Below are 24,062 nucleotides of genomic sequence, written 5' to 3' on the forward strand. Positions count from 1 at the left end.
GTACTAGCTTAGGGTACACCCTGGCTGATTATCGCACTAGCTTAGGGTACACCCTGGCGGATGATCGCACTAGCATAGGGTACTATCTTAGGGTACACCCTGACTGATGATTGCACTAGCTTAGGGTACTAGTTTAGGGTACACACTGGCTGATGATCCCACTAGTTTAGGGTACTAGCTTAGGGTACACACTGGCTGATGATCGCACTAGCTTAGGGTACTAGCTTAGGGTACACCCTGGCTGATGATCGCACTAGCTTAGGGTACTAGCTTAGGGTACACCCAGGCTGATTATCGCACTAGCTTAGGGTACTACCTTAGGGTACACCCAGGCTGATTATCGCACTAGCTTAGGGTACTAGCTTAGGGTACACCCTGGCTGATGATCGCACTAGCTCAGGGTACACCCTGGCTGATTATCGCACTAGCTTAGGGCACTAGCTTAGGGCACACCCTGGCGGATGATCGCACTAGCTTAGGGCACTAGCTTAGGGTACACCCTGGCTGATTATCGCACTAGCTTAGGGCACTAGCTTAGGGTACACCCTGGCGGATGATCGCACTAGCTTAGGGCACTAGCTTAGGGTACATCCTGGTTGATGATCGCACTAGCTTAGGGTACTAGCTTAGGGTACACCCTGGCTGATGATCGCACTAGCTTAGGGTACTAGCTTAGGGTACAACCTGGCTGATGATCGTACTAGCTCAGGGTACTAGCTTAGGGTACACCCTGGCTGATGATCGCACTAGCTCAGGGTACTAGCTTAGGGTACACCATGGCTGATGATCGCACTAGCTTAGGGTACTAGGTTATGGTACACACTGGCTGATGATCGCACTAGCTTAGGGTACACCCTGGCTGATGATCACACTAGCTTAGGGTACACCCTGTCTGATGATTGCATTAGCTTAGGGTACACCCTGGCTGATTATCGCACTAGCTAAGGGTACTATCTTAGGGTACACCCTGGCTGATTATCACACTAGCTTAGGGTACACCCTGGCGCATGATCGCACTAGCTTAGGGTACACCCTGGCTGATGATCACACTATCTTAGGGTACTAGCTTAGGGTACACCCTAGCTGATGATCGCATTAGCTTAGGGTACTAGCTTAGGGTACACCCTGGCTGATGATCGCACTAGTTTAGGGTACTAGCTTAGGGTACACCCTGGCTGATGATCGCTCTAGCTTAGGGTACTAGCTTAGGGTACACACTGGCTGATGATCACACTAGCTTAGGGTACTAGCTTAGGGTACACCCTGGCTGATTATCGCACTAGCTTAGGGTACACCCTGGCGGATGATCGCACTAGCATAGGGTACTATCTTAGAGTACACCCTGACTGATTATCGCACTAGCTCAGGGTACACCCTGGCTGATGATTGCACTAGCTTAGGGTACTAGTTTAGGGTACACACTGGCTGATGATCCCACTAGTTTAGGGTACTAGCTTAGGGTACACACTGGCTGATGATCGCACTAGCTTAGGGTACTAGCTTAGGGTACACCCTGGCTGATGATCGCACTAGCTTAGGGTACTTGCTTAGGGTACACCCAGGCTGATTATCGCACTAGCTTAGGGTACTAGCTTAGGGTACACCCAGGCTGATTATCGCACTTGCTTAGGGTACTAGCTTAGGGTACACCCTGGCTGATGATCGCACTAGCTCAGGGTACACCCTGGCTGATTATCGCACTAGCTTAGGGCACTATCTTAGGGTACACCCTGGCTGATGATCGCACTAGCTTAGGGCACTAGCTTAGGGTACATCCTGGTTGATGATCGCACTAGCTTAGGGTACTAGCTTAGGGTACACCCTGGCTGATGATCGCACTAGCTTAGGGTACTAGCTTAGGGTACACCCTGGCTGATGACCGCACTAGCTTGGGTTTTATCTTAGGGTACACCCTGGCTGATGATCGCACTAGCTTAGGGTACTAGCTTAGGGTACACCCTGGCTGATGATCGCACTAGCTTAGGTACTAGCTTAGGGTACACCCAGGCTGATTATCGCACTAGCTTAGGGTACTAGTTTAGGGTATACCCAGGCTGATTATCGCACTAGCTTAGGGTACACCCTGGCTGATGATCGCACTAGCTCAGGGTACACCCTGGCTGATTATCGCACTAGCTTAGGGTACACCCTGGCTGATTATCGCACTAGCTTAGGGCACTAGCTTAGGGTACACCCTGGCGGATGATCGCACTAGCTTAGGGTACATCCTGGTTGATGATCGCACTAGCTTAGGGTACTAGCTTAGGGTACACCCTGGCTGATGATCGCACTAGCTTAGGGTACTAGCTTAGGGTACACCCTGGCTGATTATCGCACTAGTTTAGGGCACTAGCTTAGGGTACACCCTGGCGGATGAGCGCACTAGCTTGGGTTTTAGCTTAGGGTACACCCTGGCTGATGATCGCTCTCGCTTAGGGTACTAGTTTAGGGTACACCCTGGCTGATGATCGCACTAGCTTAGGGTACTAGCTTAGGGTACACCCTGGCTGATGATCGCTCTAGCTTAGGGTACTAGCATAGGGTACACACTGGCTGATGATCACACTAGCTTAGGGTACTAGCTTAGGGTACACCCTGGCTGATTATCGCACTAGCTTAGGGTACACCCTGGCGGATGATCGCACTAGCATAGGGTACTAGCTTATGGTACACCCTGACTGATTATCGCACTAGCTCAGGGTACACCCTGGCTGATGATTGCACTAGCTTAGGGTACTAGTTTAGGGTACACACTGGCTGATGATCCCACTAGCCTAGGGTTCTAGCTTAGGGTACACACTGGCTGATGATCGCACTAGCTTAGGGTACTAGCTTAGGGTACACCCTGGCTGATGATCGCACTAGCTTAGGGTACTAGCTTAGGGTACACCCAGGCTGATGATCGCACTAGCTTAGGGTACTAGCTTAGGGTACACCCTGGCTGATGATCGCACTAGCTTAGGGTACTAGCTTAGGGTACACCCTGGCTGATTATCGCACTAGCTTAGGGTACACCCTGGCTGATTATCGCACTAGCTTAGGGCACTAGCTTAGGGTACACCCTGGCGGATGATCGCACTAGCTTAGGGCACTAGCTTAGGGTACATCCTGGTTGATGATCGCACTAGTTTAGGGTGCTAGCTTAGGGTACACCCTGGCTGATGATCGCACTAGCTTAGGGTACTAGCTTAGGGTACACCCTGGCTGATTATCGCACTAGTTTTGGGCACTAGCTTAGGGTACACCCTGGCGGATGAGCGCACTAGCTTGGGTTTTAGCTTAGGGTACACCCTGGCTGATGATCGCACTAGCTTAGGGTACTAGCTTAGGGTACACCCTGGCTGATGATCGCACTAGCTTAGGGTACTAGCTTAGGGTACACCCAGGCTGATTATCGCACTAGCTTAGGGTACTAGCTTAGGGTACACCCAGGCTGATTATCGCACTAGCTTAGGGTACTAGCTTAGGGTACACCCTGGCTGATGATCGCAGTAGCTCAGGGTACACCCTGGCTGATTATCGCACTAGCTTAGGGTACACCCTGGCTGATTATCGCACTAGCTTAGGGCACTAGCTTAGGGTACACCCTGGCGGATGATCACACTAGCTTAGGGCACTAGCTTAGGGTACATCCTGGTTGATGATCGCACTAGCTTAGGGTACTAGCTTAGGGTACACCCTGGCTGATGATCGCACTAGCTTAGGGTACTAGCTTAGGGTACACCCTGGCTGATTATCGCACTAGTTTAGGGCACTAGCTTAGGGTACACCCTGGCGGATGAGCGCACTAGCTTGGGTTTTAGCTTAGGGTACACCCTGGCTGATGATCGCACTAACTTAGGGTACTAGCTTAGGGTACACCCTGGCTGATGATCGCACTAGCTTAGGGTACACCCTGGCGGATGAGCGCACTAGCTTGGGTTTTAGCTTAGGGTACACCCTGGCTGATGATCGCACTAACTTAGGGTACTAGCTTAGGGTACACCCTGGCTGATGATCGCACTAGCTTAGGGTACACCCTGGCTGATGATAGCACTAGCTTAGGGTACTAGCTTAGGGTACACCCAGGCTGATTATCGCACTAGCTTAGGGTACTAGCTAAGGGTACACCCAGTCTGATTATCGCACTAGCTTAGGGTACTAGCTTAGGGTACACCCTGGCTGATGATCGCAGTAGCTCAGGGTACACCCTGGCTGATTATCGCACTAGCTTAGGGTACACCCTGGCTGATTATCGCACTAGCTTAGGGCACTAGCTTAGGGTACACCCTGGCGGATGATCACACTAGCTTAGGGCACTAGCTTAGGGTACATCCTGGTTGATGATCGCACTAGCTTAGGGTACTAGCTTAGGGTACACCCTGGCTGATGATCGCACTAGCTTAGGGTACTAGCTTAGGGTACACCCTGGCTGATTATCGCACTAGTTTAGGGCACTAGCTTAGGGTACACCCTGGCGGATGAGCGCACTAGCTTGGGTTTTAGCTTAGGGTACACCCTGGCTGATGATCGCACTAACTTAGGGTACTAGCTTAGGGTACACCCTGGCTGATGATCGCACTAGCTTAGTGTACACCCTGGCGGATGAGCGCACTAGCTTAGGGTACTAGCTTAGGGTGCACCCTAGCTGATGATCGCACTAGCTTAGGGTACTAGCTTAGGGTACACCCAGGCTGATTATCGCACTAGCTTAGGGTACTAGCTTAGGGTACACCCAGGCTGATTATCGCACTAGCTTAGAGTACTAGCTTAGGGTACACCCTGGCTGATGATCGCAGTAGCTCAGGGTACACCCTGGCTGATTATCGCACTAGCTTAGGGTACACCCTGGCTGATTATCGCACTAGCTTAGGGCACTAGCTTAGGGTACACCCTGGCGGATGATCACACTAGCTTAGGGCACTAGCTTAGGGTACATCCTGGTTGATGATCGCACTAGCTTAGGGTACTAGCTTAGGGTACACCCTGGCTGATGATCGCACTAGCTTAGGGTACTAGCTTAGGGTACACCCTGGCTGATTATCGCACTAGTTTAGGGCACTAGCTTAGGGTACACCCTGGCGGATGAGCGCACTAGCTTGGGTTTTAGCTTAGGGTACACCCTGGCTGATGATCGCACTAACTTAGGGTACTAGCTTAGGGTACACCCTGGCTGATGATCGCACTAGCTTAGGGTACACCCTGGCGGATGAGCGCACTAGCTTGGGTTTTAGCTTAGGGTACACCCTGGCTGATGATCGCACTAACTTAGGGTACTAGCTTAGGGTACACCCTGGCTGATGATCGCACTAGCTTAGGGTACACCCTGGCTGATGATCGCACTAGCTTAGGGTACTAGCTTAGGGTACACCCAGGCTGATTATCGCACTAGCTTAGGGTACTAGCTTAGGGTACACCCAGGCTGATTATCGCACTAGCTTAGGGTACTAGCTTAGGGTACACCCTGGATGTTGATCGCAGTAGCTCAGGGTACACCCTGGCTGATTATCGCACTAGCTTAGGGTACACCCTGGCTGATTATCGCACTAGCTTAGGGCACTAGCTTAGGGTACGCCCTGGCGGATGATCACACTAGCTTAGGGCACTAGCTTAGTGTACATCCTGGTTGATGATCGCACTAGCTTAGGGTACTAGCTTAGGGTACACCCTGGCTGATGATCGCACTAGCTTAGGGTACACCCTGGCTGATGATCGCACTAGAGATGGGCACTAGCTTAGGGTACACCCTGGCGGATGATCACACTAGCTTAGGGCACTAGCTTAGGGTACATCCTGGTTGATGATCGCACTAGCTTAGGGTACTAGCTTAGGGTACACCCTGGCTGATGATCGCACTAGCTTAGGGTACTAGCTTAGGGTACACCCTGGCTGATTATCGCACTAGTTTAGGGCACTAGCTTAGGGTACACCCTGGCGGATGAGCGCACTAGCTTGGGTTTTAGCTTAGGGTACACCCTGGCTGATGATCGCACTAACTTAGGGTACTAGCTTAGGGTACACCCTGGCTGATGATCGCACTAGCTTAGGGTACACCCTGGCGGATGAGCGCACTAGCTTGGGTTTTAGCTTAGGGTACACCCTGGCTGATGATCGCACTAACTTAGGGTACTAGCTTAGGGTACACCCTGGCTGATGATCGCACTAGCTTAGGGTACACCCTGGCTGATGATCGCACTAGCTTAGGGTACTAGCTTAGGGTACACCCAGGCTGATCATCGCACTAGCTTAGGGTACTAGCTTAGGGTACACCCTGGCTGATGATCGCAGTAGCTCAGGGTACACCCTGGCTGATTATCGCACTAGCTTAGGGTACACCCTGGCTGATTATCGCACTAGCTTAGGGCACTAGCTTAGGGTACACCCTGGCGGATGATCACACTAGCTTAGGGCACTAGCTTAGGGTACATCCTGGTTGATGATCGCACTAGCTTAGGGTACTAGCTTAGGGTACACCCTGGCTGATGATCGCACTAGCTTAGGGTACTAGCTTAGGGTACACCCTGGCTGATTATCGCACTAGTTTAGGGCACTAGCTTAGGGTACACCCTGGCTGATGATCGCACTAACTTAGGGTACTAGCTTAGGGTACACCCTGGCTGATGATCGCACTAGCTTAGGGTACACCCTGGCGGATGAGCGCACTAGCTTAGGGTACTAGCTTAGGGTACACCCTAGCTGATGATCGCACTAGCTTAGGGTACTAGCTTAGGGTACACCCAGGCTGATTATCGCACTAGCTTAGGGTACTAGCTTAGGGTACACCCAGGCTGATTATCGCACTAGCTTAGGGTACTAGCTTAGGGTACACCCTGGCTGATGATCGCAGTAGCTCAGGGTACACCCTGGCTGATTATCGCACTAGCTTAGGGTACACCCTGGCTGATTATCGCACTAGCTTAGGGTACACCCTGGCGGATGATCACACTAGCTTAGGGCACTAGCTTAGGGTACATCCTGGTTGATGATCGCACTAGCTTAGGGTACTAGCTTAGGGTACACCCTGGCTGATGATCGCACTAGCTTAGGGTACTAGCTTAGGGTACACCCTGGCTGATTATCGCACTAGTTTAGGGCACTAGCTTAGGGTACACACTGGCGGATGAGCGCACTAGCTTGGGTTTTAGCTTAGGGTACACCCTGGCTGATGATCGCACTAACTTAGGGTACTAGCTTAGGGTACACCCTGGCTGATGATCGCACTAGCTTAGGGTACACCCTGGCGGATGAGCGCACTAGCTTGGGTTTTAGCTTAGGGTACACCCTGGCTGATGATCGCACTAACTTAGGGTACTAGCTTAGGGTACACCCTGGCTGATGATCGCACTAGCTTAGGGTACTAGCTTAGGGTACACCCAGGCTGATTATCGCACTAGCTTAGGGTACTAGCTTAGGGTACACCCAGGCTGATTATCGCACTAGCTTAGGGTACTAGCTTAGGGTACACCCTGGCTGATGATCGCAGTAGCTCAGGGTACACCCTGGCTGATTATCGCACTAGCTTAGGGTACACCCTGGCTGATTATTGCACTAGCTTAGGGCACTAGCTTAGGGTACACCCTGGCGGATGATCACACTAGCTTAGGGCACTAGCTTAGGGTACATCCTGGTTGATGATCGCACTAGCTTAGGGTACTAGCTTAGGGTACACCCTGGCTGATGATCGCACTAGCTTAGGGTACTAGCTTAGGGTACACCCTGGCTGATTATCGCACTAGTTTAGGGCACTAGCTTAGGGTACACCCTGGCGGATGAGCGCACTAGCTTGGGTTTTAGCTTAGGGTACACCGTGGCTGATGATCGCACTAATTTAGGGTACTAGCTTAGGGTACACCCTGGCTGATGATCGCACTAGCTTAGGGTACACCCTGGCGGATGAGCGCACTAGCTTGGGTTTTAGCTTAGGGTACACCCTGGCTGATGATCGCACTAGCTTAGCGTACTAGCTTAGGGTACACCCTGGCTGATTATCGCACTAGTTTAGGGCACTAGCTTAGGGTACACCCTGGCGGATGAGCGCACTAGCTTGGGTTTTAGCTTAGGGTACACCCTGGCTGATGATCGCACTAACTTAGGGTACTAGCTTAGGGTACACCCTGGCTGATGATCGCACTAGCTTAGGGTACACCCTGGCGGATGAGCGCACTAGCTTGGGTTTTAGCTTAGGGTACATCCTGGCTGATGATCGCACTAACTTAGGGTACTAGCTTAGGGTACACCCTGGCTGATGATCGCACTAGCTTAGGGTACACCCTGGCTGATGATCGCACTAGAGATGGGCACAGAGATGACTTGGTACTATTGCAACCATATTCCGTATTTGCCCTCATTTATTCAATATAAATGTCCGATTAATGACCAGATCGAGCGGCACAAACAATAGGCCCAGGTAAAGCTAAAAATAAACGGCTCCATTTTGGGGGATCGCTGTTCGGCATACTCCTTATGCATTATTTGGGTAACCTCTCCATGATTTTGGTAATGCAAGGGGGAAAGCTCTTTTCCCTACCGCACGGGTAGAGTAAATGCCCCCCTATTTATTACCCTCAGATCCCCCCTTCTCTTCCAGTCCTTAATGACCTCCGTGACTCCCACGCCACTCGACTATTTATTCTAGGTAGTGTAGTCATTCTTTGTCGTTTACTTTCTATATTTGCTATTTTACTATTTGTGCATTTCAGTCAGTTGCTGAAGTTGACTTTCGGTAGACGGCTGTCTGCACACATCATCTGATGGCAGTACGTGTATAAAAGTGCTTGCCACTGTAACGGCGTAAGGAAGGAAAGACATGTAGAGGGGCGGAAGGGCAGTATTACCCAGCTTCGAATCCTTTAATTTCGATGCGGGCAGTTCGGCGCGGGCTGCTGCGCCGAACCGGCTCCTACGCCGAACTGGCTGCGGCAAATCGGCCCGCGCAGAACCGGCCGCCCCGAAATGTCCTGCTCTGAGCGTCAAGCTGCAAAATATTGTTACAGGTAAGTGACGCTCTTGCTCTGCATCCTGCTGCCATGTGAAAGATGAAAGCAAGCATTAACGTGCTGGATGATGCGCATTACTGTAAGTAATACATTCTTGATTACATTTGACACTTGGTGGCTCATTATGAGTTCCCTGTCTGGAAAGAATACAGGAACAAATGCCGGGAATGTCGGCACCGCCATTTTTTTCGGACCGAGGAAACATACGTTTGCCGGTGGGAGCAGTGGATTGCTGCAAGGCCAGACCTGCCTGGAGTTCAGGCACTTACCGGTAAATGCCGGAATCACTGGTACTGTTAATTCCAGCGATCCCATCCATGGAGTACCATGTACTCCATAGTACATAGTACATAGTAAACAGTAGTTTTGCTGGTATCCCACTGGTAATTACCGGCAAAACTGTAATGAGGACCACGGTCTCATTAACATACATCAACTATGCATTCATCCACTCATCCACCAATGAATGCCTCTTTGTTCTGGACATTAGACGAGATCTCTCTGGTCTGGTGCCCATTTGCGTGCACATATGTGAGGTACGGAACACTCGATAATATGCAGGGCAAACGCAGAGTTATCTAGGACACATTTCTGGATTCATACATGATTTCTCTGATGTTTTAATTAATTTGATTCAGAATTTTATCCTCCAGAGGCTGCTTTTTCTCACGCTACTGACTCTTTTTCTCTCGGGGGCCGCAGTGGGGGGTCTGCACCGTTTTCCTGTGGAGACCAAAGTACTGAGCAAGGCCTGGAAGGACCACAAGCAGCGGAGTGTGGAGCTCCATCTGGGAGTCACCCCTTCCCTGATCAGGCAGCGATACAACCTCTCCGACACCGACATTGGAGGCTCTCCCAACAATAGCCAAGCGTGTGCACAGGTGAGACTCTATTGCGCTACAACTAGGGCTGTACCGAATAGCATATTTAGTATTCGGCCGAATACCGAATAGTTTGTCAACTATTCGGCCGAAGCTGAATATGAAGCCGAATAGTTGCTTTATTTAATATGTCATGTTCCAAACTTCAAAAAACACACTTATTAAAAAAAAAGAATTAATCATTTTAAATGCATTCTATACGTTTATTTCTCTTCATTGTAATTAATGTAGCATCTTTATTTTTAAAGTATAAAAGCCAGAAATAAAGCAGATATAACCAAAATAAAGGGACCAAATGTACAGAAGAGTGTTGCCTATTCAGTGCCAGTTAAATTAGGAGGCTTCACAAATGCAAAAGGACTGCCTTTGTGAATCAGATGCATTGCATTTTCTATCCAGTTGCAAAGTCGATGTAGTCGAGTTTCGAAACTTCTTTGTAGCTCACATAGAAATGTATAAAATGGTTAATGTCGGCTCATGCACAAGTCAAGAGGAAATCTTAAATGCGTCACTTATCCTCGCCACTCTTTCTCACCAATATACAAACATATGCAACTTACAATTTCCTGATAAAATATCAGATAATGTTAAACTCAGGACTCAATTCCTTAAAAAAATAAAAGGGGGGGGCGCTATGATGTACGCAATGGAAAGTGACATGACAGGAACTGAAAGTATCTATGCACAATTCTTTCAGTTTGTTTTTTCCAACTGAAAAAAGTGCACATTGCATATTAACATTTACCAAAAGAAAAGATGTTCCTGTATTGTTGCAGGCTAAGTATAAAAGATAAGCACCTTTTTTGTCTAAGCATCTGTAACAAAACATGCCCTAAAGAGCAGATTACAATATAAGATATTTTTCAGCTGTGTGATGGCAATTTGTCTGTCCTAATTCTATTCAGTTTTGGAAACTGAAGTCTATATTTGCCTTTCTGAGTTCATGTTGCATTGCATTCAAATGAGAATGTCAAAGTATTCGGCAAGAGCCGAATAATAAGAAACTATTCGGCCCGAGCCGAATAGCTTTTTTTTCAGCCGGAATTCGCCCGAATACTTACTCGAAGCCAAAGTTCGGTATACCCCTAGCTACAACCCTCGTCTGATAACCGCCCTGGAAATCTGGGGGTTGGCCACAGCACCAACTTCCTAGCCAGCCCATGCATCATCAACAAAAACTCACATTCTGATAGCTGTACCTCTGGGAACTTGTAAGGTAGCTCAGCAAGTTAAGCGCTCACTTCAGAGATCTGTGTCCAGCCCATAGTCACAGGTTCGATTTCCATGGTCAGTGAAACAAGTACCATTAAGTTAGATGATTATAACACCTATTATTTTGAAGTGAGTGGACAGTTGAGTGAATAATTTAATGCAATGCTATAGTGTTATTCTCTCCCAGAGACAAACCTTGTAACTATTCTCTGCATGCAGGTAAACCCATTTACTGCCAGAAACGTCTTACTTTTGCATTCTGTCACCCCCACAGACATTTCTTGACATTGGCTTTTCTTGGGGAAACTCAACTGTTCCCAGGTCTTCTGGCACAGGGCAACCTTGCCCTCATATTCTGACACATTCTGTATGAGGACTATCACTCTCTCCCATTCACCCTCCTATTGACAGCCTCACATTTGGGAGGAGGTCGCTGTCCTTCCTACAGATATCACCTCTTAGCACCCTCTACACAGAACCTCACCATCTCCCCTTCATCATGACGGCCCACACGGAGGGTGCCTCTGAGTCTCGGATAGCTTCGATTTCATTTTGAGATATTTGTGTCTGTACTAACATCCCTTAGGGTAGCTAAGCGGGCATAATCAGAAAAATCTCCTCCTCCAAGATGATCGAGATCCAGGCAATGGGCCTCAATGCGAGTATGGTGGTTTGTCTGAAATCTGCCTCAAATACCGTGACGTGGATTTACATTTACCGCCACTTGCTCCCACGGATTTACCATGGTAATAGAAGGCTGTTTAAGTCCCCATTTTTTGGAATACATAGATCCTCCATGGGGATTTTGGCAGAATTACCACTGGATGTAATTTCACCAGTGGTATTTCCGCGGAATTGTGGTGGTAGGAAGAACATTTTACCTCCAACTTTGGGTCGCTGGTAAACATACATATCTACTGCCAAACTCCTAGTTTGGTGGTGCTGTAATGTGTCAGTAACAGAATTACCACCACATTACTGCAGTTTTTTCCCACACTGCCGACCTCGTAATCGAGGCCGGTCACCACAGCGCAAGAGCTCCTTATACGCACATGACCTTGTTCCCAATTTTCTGAATCTGTTGTTTTCATTGTAAGTGATTCCTTGTCCCTTACTTCTGAGTGATTTTATTCCCTCTTTTTAGTTTTTGGAACAGTATTTCCATCAAGCTGACCTTGCGGAATTCATGCAGCTTTTCGGAAGGAGTTTCGATCATCACAATCAGGTGGACAAATTGGTGGGTCATCAGGGCGGAGGAAGAGCTGGGCTCGAGGCAAGCCTGGACGTGGAGTACATCATGAGCACCGGAGCCAACATCTCTACCTGGGTCTTCAGCAATCCAGGTATCTGAGCGTCGCTCCTCACCCACGGCTCTTCCTCCACCACAAATGAATTATTTTGTCATTGAAGTTGCGGTCTTCGAGCATCCTGTCTCTTGCTTGTCCCTATCTATCTAGCCTGGTCACATGATTTGCTGCCTAATGTCCCGTATTCCTGCTTCGTAGGGTCACATGGGTGAAACTGAAAGCATCAGCCTACGTGCGCAACACTGTGTCACGTGCTACACCTTTTTGTCACTGGATGCCCGCTGCTTTCTAATTGTACATTGTATTTGTATTGTGTCGTATTTATTTGTTTATATAGCGCTTTACGCCAAAGCGCTGTACAATTGAACAACTTGGTACATAAAACATAAACAATATAACGGTAGAAGCAAATTACAGTATGAATCGATCAACAAACCAGTAAGAAGAGCAATTAAACTGAAGGGAATAGGGAGAGAAGAGCAGTGGGAATGTGAGGGAGAAGGAGAGATGGGGAGGAGAAGGAGGAGAGAGAGGCTTCACTACTCGTGCCAGCCAATAACAGGGCTTTGCGGCCGCTTACGGCGTCACATTAAAATACAGCTACTAATGTTCATTCTTCATATTAATCCTGCATTTCTTATAGACAGCATGGGTGCTTGGAAACACTGTTTCTACGTTAAGTAATAACAGCTGAGCCTTAAAATGGCTGATTTTGAGTCAAAATGGCCTCCTAATTCGTCCTCTGGAGGCCCCTCTTCTTCCTTGGGTAGACCATTATTTGGGGTTAACTGATCATGTCAGTGTTATCTACGTTGAAACTGACTCTGTCAACAAAAAAAAAGATCTGAATTATCCTGTAAATCTCACGATAACTCTTTAACTGCAAACTCCAAAATTGCTAAAAAGATCTTTCTGAAGCTTTACAAAATAAATGAGGGCTGATTAGAGGCTGTGCTTGAACAAATCTGTACGAGGTGGGAAAGCGCATGAAAAAGAGGCGGGCTGGGAAGACGTGAATTTGCCATCACTAATAATGAACTGCAGGATTAAGGGGGATGTCAGCAGTTCTAGGGCTGATTGTTAGGTCATCACAGGTTGACGGGATCATCACTTTTTCATGTGTTGTGCCGTTCTAGGGATATACAAGAAGGCAGCATCCCTGCTGTGGCCAAAGATCCATTGGGTAAGAATTCAGAGATTCCGAAACCATTCTTTCCAGTCTTAATGAGATTGTTCCTGCGTGGCGAACTGAAGAATAGCATGAAAGTGCCGGGCCAGACTGTTGTCCAACGGATCCGTACAAATTTGATATCGCATTTTGGGCACCGCTTCTAATTTGTGTTTTCAATGCTCTATTGAATTCCTATGAGGAACCGGACTAGCTGGGAAGTCTATACTAGTGACCCGATGCATTAGTGCCCAAATTCTCTCCTAAGTGCTACCTGCCTGTGTTCCGAAAGTGGTTCGGGGCAAGGTTAATGGCATGTTCCAAGTCTTTCCATCGCATATCATTGGTTCAGTTCAGTTTCGGCACAATGAACCATTATTGTCTGCTTTTGCTCCATTTATTAGCAAGCGTACTGTTGGTCCACAAGCCCCAATATATCTTGCATTCATGGACGTTTCTCGTCCTTGGTCACAAATAAGGTAATCCATACTCCATGCTGAGTATTTGGAGGAAAATGCATTCCTTAGGTGTCCAGTTGGAGTGATCAATATTTCCTTCAGATAGGGGGATAGGCTACAGCGGTCTCCCGGGCCCCTGATGTCTAACGTATATTAATGACTTAGATGGATGAGTTAACGCCCTGCGTGACAGACCCATGATCGCCGGCCACTGCAGCTATATGCAGATTATGCGTTAATCACCGCACAAACCTTCCTGGAACTGATTTCCAAATGTACATCATTTGGGATTCACCAAAGGTCTGTTAGTTAATATATGCATCAATACCTGTAGTTCTGTATGTCCAAGGCTGCACTTGGCACTCAGTGTATCAAGACATTGTGGGAAGACGCACCAGGCCAAAGAGTGCAGCTGGTGTCTGTGCATTTAGACATGCACACAGCCAACTCCAGATCAGCCAAGAGCAGAGTAAGCGGTCTCTCACCTCCAGGAAAGCCAAAGGCGAGTGCTCTTCCTCAGCAGCTTAGACAGAACAGTTACTGTTACTCTCCAAAGTGGGTGCAAGATAGCCCTTCACTAGGAAACAAGGGCCCTCAGACACTCAGTTTATTGTGTGCATGCAAGCGCGTTTGCATAGCGTCTGTGTAAATCTTGCACAGTGGCGTATTTATGTTTTCTGCTGAACTCGGCCAAATTAAGTGCAAGTGTCCCCTCCCCAACTTCACTCCACATCTTCGCCCAACTCTGCACCTTCTTTAGTCTCTATCCACCTTTGGCCAAAATCCCCCCCTTTTTACCTCCACTTTTTTCCAATTTGGCTCCATACCAACATAAGGCCGTTTTTAAGGCTGCAGGGATTAGAAACGTATTGCTTGCACTCTGTCAATCCAAGCCTGTCATCGTCTATGCTATATCGGTTGAATGCACGTTTTCAGGTCTCTGCTGCCCAGGATTTGGAGAAGGCCGTGTGGTCTACAGTTGCGTGCACTGGAGGTACGTGTTGAGGCCAATGGACTACTCTCAGTTTCATCAGAAACCATCTTTTAGAAGAACTGATAGCAACATAAACGCTCTCACAACTGGACAGAAGAAAGGGTTCATTAAATGAACTGAACCTCCTTCCCAAGGGTCATATGAGACAGTACAGCTCCTGTGCTAGCTGGGCGCATAACGGGGATAAGGCGAGATAGCACATAGTGCAGCCCATTTACCTCCAATCCCTAGAGATGGAAAGTCATTACAATATGGCAAAATCACAAGTTACATTTGTTAACTCTGCCTGGGCATAAACACCTCAGTAGAGTAAAAACAGAGGGGAAGGTTCTTGGAACATTTGGCCGTGCGTCCTCAGGGTGGACTAATGGATAAGGGCGGCCCAGAACATGCATGGATGGGAAGCAACAGCACTCCTCGTAGCTGCGCAGTGGAGGCAGCTTTTATAACACATACTACTGTCCAAAATATCCGACACCCCAAGAGTGAAACTGAGTAGTGGGTTGTTGGGCGTTCCAGCACAACATTACCTTTGTGGGCGTGGTTTAGGCTTTAGGGCTTGCCAGCTTGCGTTTGCGGCAATTTAACATTTCGAGAGTTGCATGGGCTGTGTAATACATAAGAGCATTTTGGGCCTTGTGGGTAATAGATATAGATTTCCTGCTGTTGTTTTAAGGTCCTGTTTCACAGTAAAAGTCATGCCTTGTTTACAATGTATGTTAAGGTTACTTATAAACGTAACTGCTCTATGTTCCCTGACATACTTTGCAGTTGTTCTCCTGGTAGTACTGAGTGTGCAGCTGAACATGATGAGCCCAGCCGGGCGGCCATTTTCCTGCTCAGTGCTGAGCAGCGTCGTCAAACCTTTCTCCTTTACAGCTCTTGTCTTTTCTCACTCACCCTTCTATGGCTCCGGGTATCATTTCACAGGCTTCTTGATACACTTGTGCATTCGGATTTCCTCTTTGCCATTTTAACTTCTGTACAATCTTATTTCATGCTTGTCTTCATTGAGCGGGCATAGACCTCCGAAATGTGGGGGAGGGGAGGGAATGTTGTGCTTCTTCTAAACGTCATTATAGTGCCCACCTGAAGCATAAGCATGTGAAAATGACACACCTTTAACCTTTAACCTTTACTTCTCAGGATGGAAAACCCTCATTTGTGCAATGATTTGTGTGTTGATTAGAAAGAATGGGGCGTGGCACCAATAAAACCAAGGCCTGCTTTGCATATCAAAGAGCATTTTGGGGGCATAAGAATTACCACAGACCTTCATATTTGCCATATATGCCAGTCAGAGCTGTATAACTAAATTCCTAATGCATTCTGGGTTTGGTATACATTTCCTTTTTTTTTTTTTTACAAAAGTCACCTTAACTCTAGAACCTTGTGAATTTCAGCCATTTATACAAGTTTGGACAGCAAAGACGTTGGCAGAGTGCAGTGACTGCTAATATCACTTGGGCATTGTGGATCAAGAGTGCTGTGACTGCTAATATCACTTGGGCATTGTGGATCAAGAGTGCAGTGACTGCTAATATCACTTGGGCATTGTGGATCAACCAAATGAACATTAAGAAATGGCACCTAGTACGATGAAAAGAAACTGCTATAAAATGCTGCTGCATTGGCACTCTGCCGCCCTAGGCCATGGCCTAGTGTGCCTTATTGTAAATGCGTCCCTGGGAACAGAACTGGTTTTGTGAACTCAAGGCGAGGGTGGCAGGCAGCTGCCTGAAGAGGCAGTGGATGGAAGTGGAAACATGAAGGTTTGATTGGCCAGTTTTAAGGTAATGAGATTTTGCAAACGCAAAGACTTGGATGAAAGTGGTCAGGGAGGGCGTGCTAGAGAGTTACCTGGTAAGAGAAGCCCATAAGAGCAGTCCCACATCCATAATCCACTTCTCAGCCTTTTTCCAGTTTTATCCAGGTTGTTCTACCTACCTTTTCCGTTTGTTCTGAAGTTCCTTGAAGCGCTTTCTTCCCGGTAGTACCCTAAATGGAGTGTATCCATCAGCATTTGGAAAAGATGGAAGACTTGACCTGGATGCACACTGGATCTGATAATCTCTTTGCTGGATTTCTTGCAGGCCGCCACGAATCGCAGGAGCCATTCTTGGACTGGCTGCTGTTGCTGAGCAACATGTCGTCCCTTCCGTGGGTTCACACCGTTAGCTACGGAGATGATGAAGACAGTCTTTCAATTGCCTACATGGAGCGGATTAATGTGGAGTTCATGAAGGCTGGCGCAAGAGGTCTCTCCATACTCTTCGCCTCAGGTATGTGCCCTAATGCGTAACCATGATGAGCATGGCGCCATTTCATTCCGTTTTAGGGATGTTCTGCACAGGGCGTCATACTTGCATAGCCGAATCTGAACATGCCTGGGCAAGTAGATTTGTGTGGAAAGGCGTTTAGGCCAGATGGATTGGATGTGAGGGCAGTGACGCGTTTCCAGTGAGGTGATTGGGAATGGTACAATAGAGCCCGTGTTTTGTTGCTATCTTGCTTTTTTGCACGGCTCGGGGTGTTTTGCTTCCCCAGACTTGCATGGCCCATTGGGGATGCAGGCTGGGGTACTGCACATCTGAATATGCATATGGGGCGTTCCCGCACCTCTCTGCACATTCATACAGCTTGGGACATTGGGTTTGGAGCTTCCAGATCCTCCACACATGTGCAGGAAACAGGAAGCACCTTTCCAGCTGTGCTTTCCAGGCTTTTGTGGTGGCAGTGAGGAGCAGAGTCCAGACCAGGGCTAATGGAAGATGAACTTTAATGTTTATGATATAAGTGTGTGTATGTATGCTTGTGTGAATCAGTGAGAGCATAGGTGCACAACTGAATGTGGATTGTGAATGCTGTGTGTGAATGAGCAAGTGAATGTTGTATGAATGTGTGTGCTTGTGCCGAGGCGGAGTGCTGATTTTGGCAGGCAGAGGGGGATGTACTACAGCATGACGTGTTTTAATGGCCATCTATAATAAAGCAAGCACGATACTTGTTTAGTGGCTAGACCATCATATTTTGGTGCAGCCAGTCTAGCTATAATTATTTACTGTGGCATGGCATTTTTACTGGGCATTTTTGATAAAACAAACATAAGTTGTATGACGTAGCAAGGCTAGCAAATTTCAGTGCTGCTAGTCCGGCTATCATTTCTTACTGTGTCGTGGTATTTTTTACTGAGCATCAAAGGTAAACCAAACATACGTTTTATTACATATCTAAGCTGGCCTACATAAGCACAGCCAATTTGGACACGTTTTCGTGGCATTTTTAATAGCAAAGCCAATAGTAGTATGATCTTATGTGGGGATACTGCCATATATTGGTAGAGCCAGCTTGGACATGCTTTCTTATATTATCATTACTGGCATTATGCACAAAGCAAACATGAGTATGTTCCTATATGGAACTACAGGCATATATGTTTTTATATTGGCATATATTGTGGGCGAAGGTGTTGTGGAAATGCTTCTGTGCACTGTTGGTGACTTACATCTATTTCTTTTTTCATGAGTTAACCCACAAAACTGATTGCAATCTGTCTGACCGTTTACCCAATTTTCCATTGTGCTGCATAGTGTGCCATTTTAACCTAGCTTTCAAAACATTTTCTTGGGAGGAGAACCACCCCAAACTGCTCTGGGTTAGTTTGGGCTCAGTTACTCTGGCATAATTGTGGTGAAAATCTATGCCCCTCCAATTAAAGAAATTCACCAGCTGTGAAGACATTCTAGGGCAGGTTGTGGGCTGGCGGGAGAGGCAGAATGCAGCTGAGCGGGCTGTCCATGTTATTGGGAAGGCGCTCTGGGGATATCAACTGTTACCTTCGCCAAGTAGCTTAAGTCAATGGCCCTATGGCCCTGGTAGGCCGCCTTCCTTGTCCCCCAGTGTCATCCTCCCCTCTTGGGACGAGGTCTGGGCACTGACTTCATCACACCGCCCACCAGTGGGTCAGGGAACGGTTGCACAGACCTTTCTTCGCACTGTGTGACTTCTAATGTCTGTGGTTTTCTTTGTCAGGGGATTCTGGGGCCGGCTGCTGGCACAAAGCCAAAGGGGACAACGCGTTCAGACCCAGTTTTCCGGCTTCTAGGTAAGAACTTGCAGTTCAGCCTTTAATCAGGTTATTAGGATGCAGACCATGGGGTAACATAGATGTAAAAACACAACCCATCATGAAAGTAAAACCTCATTACGATTGTTGGAACATGAGCTGGTGGCTGCTCAAACAGTGATATTGGCGTACCCGGTACGTAGTGATTAAACGGGGTGTAGGGAGTAGCCCCGCAGTCTGTCCCTGTGATATGTGCTCCAGTCCCCGGAGCACTCAGCTCCTGTGAAGGGAGCTCATAGCATTGGATTATGGGCAAGTGCTTTTGCAAGTGGCAACGATGAGTGTTGGATTGATCCCGTCAACGATGGCGATGATGAGGGCGTGAAGAGTTGGAGCACCGTGAGAATGAAGGCTTGCGCGGCTTCCATGCGGTGATGCCGAGTGTCTGAGATGAAGCAACTAATGATTATACCACCATTAATAAAGCTGGAGGTTGTAGTGCAGGCTGGTGGTGGCCATTTCATTCAAATTATAGGGTAGCGGAAGAGACCTCCTACCCACTTCCATCCCCTGATGTTTCCCAAAGTGACCTCCCACGATGTTTGACCCGAAGGAAATCATAGCAAGTGGTTTTTAAAAGTACAAAATAAGTGTAAGTGCACGTCTAATCGATGTAATCACATAAAACAGCAGAGCGGGTTACCCGGTTGCAGGCCATGGTGACACCCAAAGGGCATCCCTGCCATTGGATACTGTGCTACAGGATCGCCAGCGATCGGATCCTTGCTGCTTGCTTTGGGTGACCCGCAAAGGTGGCAGAGTATCTGATTCAGTAGGTGCTACAAACATCTGATCTGAAAGCTGAGGGAATGCAAAGGGAAGACCTGTTGGCATGTGCCCGCTTCCCTCCTACAGTGGCTAGACTGGGCTCGGAACGGCGGTGTGCTAGCTTGCCCAGATCAGCTAGTTGTTGAGATTAATTCGAAGCCTTCAGCTATCTCTTTGGTTCGTTATGTGCCAGAAACAGCTCATTTAATGCTGAAAACCGTGAGGGTCAGACACAGCGGGCCAAGGTTTCGAGAGCGATGAGAATGATGTCTGTGAGCATGATGCCGCTGGTAATGATGGAAGTGGAATTTAAGGTGTCTGGGTTGATATGGGTGTCTGTCGCTGGATCTTGAAGCGCTGGTGACAATCAAGGCCATGACTTTCAGGAGGAACTTGTGTGATTTAGGCTTGGCTCTCCTTGGTGATGATGCCTAAGATGGCGTCACTTTCTCTTTTGTCTCCCGCCCGCAGCCCTTACGTCACCACCGTGGGAGGAACATCCTTCAAGAACCCCTTCCTGCTCACCTACGAGGTGACGGACTACATCAGCGGTGGAGGATTCAGCAATGTCTTCCCGATGCCAGACTATCAGGTGAGCCGAAACCTCTCCAGACACCGTGAGCTTGACACCAAGGCGGTCAAGGCAGCTCATACAAAGATCACAGATCTTAAAATCCATAAAAAGTACATCACCATACATGGAACAAGTGGTGTTAACAGAGCTTAAGACAAGGATCAAATCTGTGCTTTTCTTGCCAGGTCTCTGCTGTGAAGAACTACCTGAATAGCATGGTAAAGCCACCTCCCAAGAGCTACTACAATGCCAGTGGCCGCGCCTACCCCGACATCGCCGCCCTCTCTGACAACTACTGGGTCGTGAGCAACCGGATCCCCATCCCTTGGGTGTCGGGCACCTCGGTAAGAGCTGTTCTACTGCCGGTCTTGGCATGCACGCTCATCAAGGGCCAGAAGGTGGACCAACGATTACTGCCATCTCATAGTTTATGGCCTAGCATTTTCTTTATTTTTTTTACCTGTTTTTCTAGGACTTCTCTTTTTGGAGCTCCCAGGTTTCTCTAGACCGTTTGATGGTCTTTTGGTGAGCTCAGTCTATGCGCAAGCCTGGGATTTGTTCTTTTTGTAGTCAGTGCTGGAAAGGGACCAAGTTTGCTGGGGGAACTCGCCTTCCTCTCCTTTGTGCGCGGGGAAGGGGCTAGCAGGCATCAGTGTGGATCGTCAGCAGTACAGGTGGGACTGAGGGGCAGAGCTAGATGTGGAATAATGTGGGTGCCCTGAAAAGAGGATGCTGGCTGCTTTGCATAAAACATTTTGGGAACATCATAATGACCACCAGTTTATCAAACATGTTTGTGTTAGTCATTCCAATGTTCCTTCCTTCTGAGCATGCAAGGCACGCTGGGTATGGTGCTCATTTCATCTGTCAGAATAGTCACCCTGACAGTAAAATGTGTGCAGAGCATGAGACATATACACAGCTTTGGACCGTTTCATTACTCGAGTTTGGGGTGTTTTGGTGAGTAAAGGACTACTTTCAGAGGCAGTTTGTAAACTCTCACACAACATTGAGCTGCTCAGCAGACTCCAAACGCACAACATTAAGGAGATTCTCGCAGTCGGGCATCAGGCCTACATGGAAAGGCTCTCTGGGAAGACAATCTTTGTCGGATCACAGTTCCGTCGCGTTCCGGCCCAATTCCTTCCCTGTCTGTAGCATGTACTCTGTTTGCACTTAAGACACTATAGTTGAGCTGTTGTTTGTCGTCAAGCCCTTGAGTGGTTTTTAATCCATGGTGCCTGGAGATCACAGTTGATGCCTGATGGCAGCCTGGGATTGGCTGCTGTGCTCTGGACACTTTGCATCAAAGCAGACTACCATAATTTACACTTCTCAACATCTCCAATAGAAATGTCCACCCCACGTATGGTCGTATAATTATGTGGGATGTATAAAGTGCAAACATTCCTAGGAAGCAGCGCTGCTGCACAAAGGTGGATACAAGGTTTGCAAGAGTGACATGGTGTCATGGTGGTCTCCTAGGATATAGGAAGCGAAGCGCAGGCAGGCTCAGATGCTTTAATGGCCTTGTGCCCTGTGAGGAACTCATAGGGCATCAGTTCTAGTGTTTATGTCCAATGGGATGTAGCTCCACGGTATCCATGGTAACAGGGGAAACCCTATTTCCTGATCTTCAGATCTTTACATGCCAGCTAAACCCCCAACGAGATGTCCGGGGTGAGGAGTTGGGTTACTTTATGAAGGAATACCATCTAGTGGAATTAAAGGGGAGGTGTGTTGGGGATTGTCCAGCCAGGCATACTTTCCAACGGGGTAATAGTGTTTCTATAATCGTCTACTGCCTGATCGATAGTTACTTTTTCCCCTGGATTACCAGCTTTGAGGTGGCCGCTGGTATGGATAGTGACCACTTCCCCCTGGTTGTAGCTTTGAAGCTTCCCAGTCAGACCCCTGCCCCGGAGGTTGAGAGTAGTAGGTGTCTACCGGAGTGTTCTTTTCGTTTCAATCATGATATGATTTTGGTTTCAGACAGATTGGAGGAAATCCTGTCTGTGTACAGGAACGCCCTAGCGGGTGCTACTGGGATTATTAGATGGTCCGAAGACTTAATTGTGACAATATCCTGTGAAAGTAAGTGTTTGTACCAGCGCAGAAAGCGGACTGATAGGCCAGGGACTAGGGGTGCACCCGGAATGACCAGGAATGCAGGACGTTGAAATGGGTAATCAGTGGGCGGCTCAGGGTGGGGGTTGAATGGCAGCCAATGATACGCCCTTAAGATTGATTATAGTAAGTTGCTGAAAAGGCATATTTTTAAGCAATGGGAGCAATTGGAGTCTGCGGTGGTGACTGAAGATTGCAAGCTCTTTTGGAGCCTAGTCAGCCGGGGATTTGATAATCCGAAGAAATCGGCTGATAGGTGGGCCCCCCACTCTTCCAGCATCTTCTTTGATGTTGATGTAGAGGGAGAACCCATCATGGCCGAGCAGGGAGTGGGGGAGGCCCCCATTGTTTTTACTTGGGATGAGATTTGGGTCTGTGTGAAGGCTCTCCCAGTGGGTAAGGCAGCCGGTCTGGATGGTTTACAGTCAGACTATTTAAAGTGAAGATCTATCTGGTGGGCCAATATCTTCTGCACTTGATTTTAAGCTGTTACTCGAACATGGTAGCAACAGTGAGGGCCAGTAACCAGGGGCAGTAACTTCAGTGAGGCTAGCCAGTTTTGGATGAGTGTTTGCTTGGGTGCGTTTGCCGAGATTCGCGCATTCGGTTATGGTGCTCTTAACACCCAGGATTGGATAAGTGCAAGACTGTGTTTAAGCTGTGAGAAGTCTTGGGCGCAAGTGACCTTTAGGTATCATTATGCCACCCACCGACCCCTGAGCTTTGATGGACTGAGATGTCGAAATCATCAGAGAGAGGTCCTAGAGGCTTTTGACAGGATGGAGACTTGGGCAACCTGTATGTGACTGGGTGGATCATCAGCTTGAACCTCCCCATCTGGAGCAGCTGGAGTCTGTCCAGTAGGTAGGAGGTGAAGCAATAAGAATGGAGCCAGAGAACCCCATCTGTAAGGCTAGTAGTGAAATGGATCAAGTGGTGGACTGTGTAGAAGGCTTTAGATGGGTCAAGGACACGAGTCACCTTTCTCCATGATACGGAGTGTGTCATCAATAGCCCACATGATGGTCTGACTGCCTTGTAAGACACCAGGTTGCACTATTTGTTCGCACAGGTTTCTGGACCATCCCCAGGGAGGGAAGGTTGGTGATTGGGTGGTATCTGATGAGATTGTCTGGGTAGTTTCCTTTTGGAGGGGAACTGAGCGTATTGCACCGGTTTTGAGCAGTGTGGGGGATGTCTCCTGCGAGAGCGACTTATTGATGATTTGAAGGGGGCAAAGGTGCTTCGACCTTGGATTGTTGGATGACGGTGGCGGGAAGGACACTACCTCGTACGTGGTAGGTTCAAGGGATGCAAAGATGTTGGCGAGTTTAATAGTAGTAATGGGCCTGACGTTAGACTGGCTATTCAGCCGGGTTCAGCCCTAGAGCAGACGGCTGGGGGCGTCGGGTTAGTGTTCTGTTATGTTATCAGCATTTATAGAGCGCACGGTCACCCAAGGGCATCATGGC

The 24,062-nt window shown here is 48.2% G+C and overlaps 1 protein-coding gene across 1 annotated transcript in view; it reads left to right on the forward strand.

Moving 5' to 3' along the window:
- Positions 1–24,062, forward strand: part of LOC138528640 (tripeptidyl-peptidase 1-like) — a 171,970-nt gene that overhangs the window by 133,868 nt on the left and 14,040 nt on the right. Inside the window, exons 6-11 of the mRNA XM_069640459.1 lie at positions 9,678–9,856; positions 12,213–12,411; positions 17,089–17,277; positions 19,028–19,100; positions 20,361–20,481; positions 20,649–20,807. Of these exons, the coding sequence (XP_069496560.1) occupies positions 9,678–9,856; positions 12,213–12,411; positions 17,089–17,277; positions 19,028–19,100; positions 20,361–20,481; positions 20,649–20,807 (920 nt within the window). The remainder of the gene's footprint in view (positions 1–9,677; positions 9,857–12,212; positions 12,412–17,088; positions 17,278–19,027; positions 19,101–20,360; positions 20,482–20,648; positions 20,808–24,062) is intronic.

Source organism: Ambystoma mexicanum, chromosome 7q, assembly GCF_040938575.1.
Source record: "Ambystoma mexicanum isolate Mex_15411 chromosome 7q, UKY_AmexF1_1, whole genome shotgun sequence".
Lineage (NCBI taxonomy): Eukaryota > Metazoa > Chordata > Amphibia > Caudata > Ambystomatidae > Ambystoma > Ambystoma mexicanum.